General features: G+C 52.2%; 1 protein-coding gene across 2 annotated transcripts in view; it reads right to left on the bottom strand.

Annotated features, from left to right (window-relative positions):
- The window catches only part of CREBBP (CREB binding lysine acetyltransferase), a 106,468-nt gene extending 101,662 nt beyond the window's left edge, over window positions 1–4,806 (bottom strand). For both annotated transcript variants that reach the window (XM_082260218.1, XM_082260217.1), the window contains exon 1: window positions 4,322–4,806. In XM_082260218.1, the coding sequence (XP_082116344.1) occupies window positions 4,322–4,409 (88 nt within the window). In that variant the 5' untranslated portion in view covers window positions 4,410–4,806. The remainder of the gene's footprint in view (window positions 1–4,321) is intronic.
- Window positions 4,807–5,819: the final 1,013 nt, after the last annotated feature.

Consider the following 5,819-nt stretch of genomic DNA (forward strand, 5'->3'; position numbering starts at 1 on the left):
TAGCACCACAAATGCAGCACGGTTTTTGTTCAGCGCAGGAACATGCACTTCTGCTCACTACCCTGGAATGTGCAGATGTGAACAGACCCTCAAAGCCGGTTCACACTGGGGCGACTTGTCAGGCGACCTGGTCGCCTGACAAGTTGCCTGCCATAGATTAGCACAGGACCCGTTGTAATAGGAGCGACACAAGTCGCTCCGACTTAGAAAAAGGGTCCTGTACTACTTTGGGGCGACCTGCATTGACTTCAATGATATGAAGTCCTTGCATGTCGCTCTGAGGTCGTCCCTATGTGAACCAGCTCTAAGTGTTCTGGGTTGTCAGTTAAAGAGGAGCTCCGGTCTCTCCCCCCAAAAAATCCTGTAGCTGCTGACTTAATATAAGAACACTTACCTGTCCAGGGATCCAGCGATGTCCTCACCTGAGCCGATTCTTCAATCTTAAGATTCACAGACAGTTTCCTATTGCACACATGTGAGTCGCGCTGTGTTTGGAAAATGGTCCTGCAGTCTTCTGGGACCTGTGACATGTCCAAGAAAGCAGAGGGGCAAGGAGGAGGGGCCCAACATTGCTGTGACAATCTGACCAGAAGTGGGAGCAGGTACCTGTCAAACCCAGGTACCCACTCCCCCTCCTCCCAAAAGTGCCAAGGGGGGGGGGGGTGCAAACAAGTGAAATTTCCCCTTTGGGGTGAAGTTCCACTTTAGGGAAAAATTTGCACACATGAAATATGAAACATTCTACATAGAACCATGAAGTATTAAGCCCTAATCACACTGAAGCCTGTGTATTCTCATGCTTCACACAATGAAATGAATACGCTGCCCAACATGCAGCAAAGTAGCCCATGTGCCATTTTTTTTCTGCATTCCTCATGAGAAAAACGCACGTCAGGTGTGCCATAAACAAATGCACCACAAGCGTAACTGCAGCCCGCGTTATGGGTTACAGGTTGAAGAAGTAAAAGTTAAACGCATGAAATATTATGGCACCAAGATCCATTTCTTACAGAACCAAAAAAGTATTAGGCCTCATTCACGCCATGGTGCACTACATGAACTGAACGGGCTGCCAAATGTGCAACAAAGTGGCTCACATAACTTCTTGATTGTTTCATTAGGTTTGTTGCATTAAAAACGTGCAGATGCTTGCTGTATTAGGGGTCTTTCACACAGCCCATCTGGACGGACTCCGTTTATCTCAGCGGGGGATCGATCCGCTGATCCCCCCCTAAGCAGGAGGATGAGGGTAGTTAAAAGATGATAGAGAAACTTCCACTGAGCTGGTTTTAGCAGTGGCAGGATTACTGGGACCAGTATAAATATATTTTTATTAGTAAATAGAGCCAGTTGTCTTTGTATAAGGGCTCTTTCACACTTGTAGTCCATCAAACGGACTCTGCTTTTCTCAGCGGGGGATCGATCCGCCGATCCCCGCTGAGCAGGAGGATGACAGCTGTTCTCCGCGCTGTGTGCGGAGACACAGCTGTCAGTCCCCCATACATCTCTATGGGAAAATCGGATGGGAACGGACTGTCGGTCCGTTCTAATCCGATCTGATCCGCTGGACGGATGGAAAATAGGGTTTCCATCCGTCCAGATTTGACGGATCGGATGTCAGCGGACATGTCTCAGTTGTCATCCAATGACCCATAGAGATGCATAGGGGGGACCATTCAGATCCGCCACAAAAACTGACAGGTGGATCTGAACGGTCAGTCTGTGTGAAAGAGCCCTTAGAGGTGCCATTAACAATCAAGGGCCCGTTCACCACTTCTGGTGTGGGAATCTAGCCTTTCCTTCACTGCACAAAAAGGCACTGCCCTCTTTAGACGCACGCATGTGCCATTAGTTGTTAACACCACCACCATGCATCTAGCTAACAAGTGTGTGTTTGCAGCTACCAAAACAAATGGCACCGCAGTTCCTTGCAGTTTAGTGGTCGTGCCAGAGATACATTTTTTGTGCATTTGGCAGCCCTTTAAAGTGAAAGTGCTGTTGGGAATTATGGTGTGAACCGACCCTTGGGCCCTGTTCACGCTATGACGTCCCCATGCTCTCATTTTACATGCACTGAAACAAATGTGATGCCCTATAAACAGCAAAAAAAGCTCATGCATCTTTTGATTGTTTTGCCACATTTGTTGCATGAAAAACGTGCGTCTGGGGTGCCATTACCAATGAACAGCACTGTGTGCTTTTTTTGGTGTGCGAATACAGTCTATGTGGGTTGAATAATGAAAAGTCATAGACATTAAATAATCTACTGTCACAAGAAGGATCCATTCTACACAGGCTGGTTCACATCAGTATGTTCCAATGTGGTCCTTCCTGTGCCAGTTTGGACAGCCCATTCAATTGAATGAGTTGCAAAACACACTGGAATGCACAAAAAAAAAAAAAAAGTGCATGCATGACTTCTGCAAATTGCAACAGGTATTGTGGTGGCTGCAAATACACTGTGTGTACAAGATGTGTTTGGGGTGCAGAGCCTGTCACAGCAGAACGCAGTGTGGGAAACCCTCGTTCTGTGCATGTTTCACACACCATGTTCAAGTCATGCTGCACTTGTGATCTGCAGCGAGTGACAGTGCAATGCCAATGACACCCAAACCGCAAGTCGCAAACAGTGCGATTGTCTGCACGAGATCACGTGGTACAGAGGTACTGTACCATGCCATCTGGTTGCTCTGCGTCTTGTAAAGCTGTGCATGCACTACTTTTACTGCAGTCTGCTGTGATTTCAGCCCATGAAATCGCACTGTAACTAGCGCACTCATGAATTGCACAGGACTCTGATTCATGGAGCCCTAAGCTTCAGTTCACACTAAAACATGGTGCAGGAAACCTAGGATCAGTGCAAGTTTCTTTCAAAATCTCGTTGCAGTGCTCTTCTAAAATTACTTTGGATCAATGTGTTGATTTGATTCCATTCTAACAAATCGCACGATGCAGAATCGCACAGGAATGCGTTCAGCAAATTTCTGTGCGATTCATACGCAACTCGTACGGTGAACCTAGGCAAAATTGGCACCTGTGTGCATCTTGTAAAGGCAGCGCATTCACAAGTAGTAAACATAGAGAACGTGCCGTTCCCACACTGCGCTCCAGAGTAGAACAGAGGCCCTTAGGCCTCATTTATGCAATATTGCACTAAAATCCCCACTCTGCCTCCACCCCACAAAGAGCCGCTCATCCACTGTTTTGATGTGTTTAATCACAAGAAAAATGTGCGTTTGCGCAATAAACGCCCCTCACAAAAAACGCTCAGGTGAAAAGGCAGCCTTAGGCCCCGTTCACACCTGCGTGTTGGAAAAAAGAGAAACAAAGCACACTCCTGCTGCAGGTTTATGAAAACGCACGTCAGACACAGAGGTGAAGAGTGTTGCGATCAGAGATGAAGCGATCCATACAACACTCATCACATCAACCATATGGTATGCTACACAAACTGATCATAGAGATCACAGGAGAGATGATCGGAGAGATCAGACGCACGCACAGCAATCACACACGCACAGGAATCATAGAGATCACGCACGCACGGCGACCACAGAGATCACGCACGCACGGCTGTCACACGCACGCACAGCGGTCGCACGCACAGCGGTCACACACACGCACAGCGGTCACACACACGCACAGCGGTCACACACACGCACAGCGGTCACACACACGCACAGCGGTCACACACACGCACAGCGGTCACACACACGCACAGCGGTCACACGCACGCACAGCGGTCACACGCACGCACAGCGGTCACACGCACGCACAGCGATCACACGCACGCACAGCGATCACACGCACGCACAGCGATCACACGCACGCACAGCGATCATCAAGAGATCTCACTCACACAGGAATCACAGCGATCACAGACGCACAGCGATCACACACACATGCACAGGAATCAGAGATCTCAAACAAATCATAGAGATCTCACTCACACACAGGGATCATAGAGATCTCACTCACAAATCATAGAGATCTCACTCACAAATCATAGAGATCTCACTCCACAGGGATCATAGAGATCTCACTCACAAATCATAGAGATCTCACTCCACAGGGATCATAGAGATCTCACTCACAAATCATAGAGATTACACAGCCCCTCTATGGTGTGCTGAGGCCTGCACTGTGCGGATCTCCCCCGGGCAGAGCTGGGCCTGTACCGGGTGTGCAGTGATGAAGTTACACCGTGCACACTCCATACATACACACACATGCACACACTATCCATGCACCGTGCACATCTGGCCCAGCATCCTCCTCCTGTCCCATCCCCTCCGGCCCGCCCGATTCCCGGCCCACCTACCTGTGCTGTCTGCGTTGGCCGAGAAGCCCGGCGAGCTGAGTTTGGGTCTCTTCCGGTTAGGCGGCCCGTCCAGCAGGTTCTCGGCCATCTTCTCCCCTTTTCTGATCGGTCACCGAAGACAGACGAGGCTCCCTCCCCGGAGGAGGAGCAGTGAGAGAGGAGAGAGAGAGAGGGGAGGAGGAGAGATCCCCGGCCCGGCCACCACCTCCTCCCGGCACTCGTACTACTACTACCTGACCACAGCTCAGCAACCCCCCGAGTCCTGCATCGTCCCCGGAGAGAGAGGGCGGGGGGACCCCGCGGGGCCGGGAAGGCCCAAACTCCGACCCCCTGCAGGGGGAGCTTCACTGGTGTACAGGAGATCGGGGGGACGGAGCCGGCTCACCTGCAAACCCCCCCCGATCTGTCCTGGATGGGATCTCTGCCCTACTATCACTGCACCCCAATACTAACCACACAGGTGACAACCCCCCCCCTCCACCCACCAAATCTGTGCACCCCCTCCTCCACCAATCACAGGTGCACCCCACTATCAGAGCCCAGATACCTTCCAATCAGTGCACCCCAATACCCTCCTCCACCAATCACAGGTTCACCCCACTATCAGTGACCAGATACCCCCCTCCAATCAGGGCACCCCAATAACCAATCACAGGTGACCCACCAGGTGTCAGAGCCCACCCACAGGTAGGGGCTATAGGTGCCCGCTGTCACTGCCTGCTCCTTATATAGGTGCCCGCTGTCACTGCCTGCTCTATGGGTGCCCCCCCCCCCTTCTTCACACACTGAGGAACCCCCCCAAATCTCTTCCTCCTCAGGACCTTACTTCCACCTCAGAAAACAATTCCCCCGAGTGCAGCCAATGGGAGGAAAAAAACAGGCATCAGCTGGGTCACCCCCAAAATAAAAAAGACCCCCAAAAGTAGCGCCCCCCCCTAAAAAATGGACCCAAAATGCGCGCTCCCGTCGGGCCAAGGCGGGTCACCGGGAAGAAATTTGGGGTAACCGATGAGCCCCCCAAAAAAGTTGGGGTGCCGGGGGTGTCAGCAGAAGGTAGGCCCCGGGGGAGATGGAGATTGCGTCAGGGCCTCTATCCCGGCCCCCCTTCCCCTCCGCCGCTGCCGGTTCCTTCTCCGCCCGCCCACGCAACCGTGCGGCCGCTTCCTCCTCCTCCGGGAGGGGAGGGAAAACAATGAAGAGCCGCCGCTGCCACACGGGGGGCCCCGGGGATTACACAACAAACAGCAGCCTCCTCCGGGGGTGGCGGGGAGAACGAGCCGCCCCCCCCTGCCTCCCGAATGCCGGCAGCCCCTCACTCTCTCCCTTCGCTGGGCCCCGGAGATCTCCGGCGCTGACCGAGCCGCGACAAGATGGCGGCTGTTGATTCCTCAATTAAAAAAAAAAGTTTTTTTTTTTTTTTTCCTCCTCTCTTCTACGACGGCGGGAGGAGGGGCGGAGCCACGCAGCACGCACAGTACGCACGGGAGAGTGAGGGAGG

Source organism: Pelophylax lessonae (genome assembly GCF_965119305.1).
Source record: "Pelophylax lessonae genome assembly, chromosome: 6".
NCBI lineage: Eukaryota > Metazoa > Chordata > Amphibia > Anura > Ranidae > Pelophylax > Pelophylax lessonae.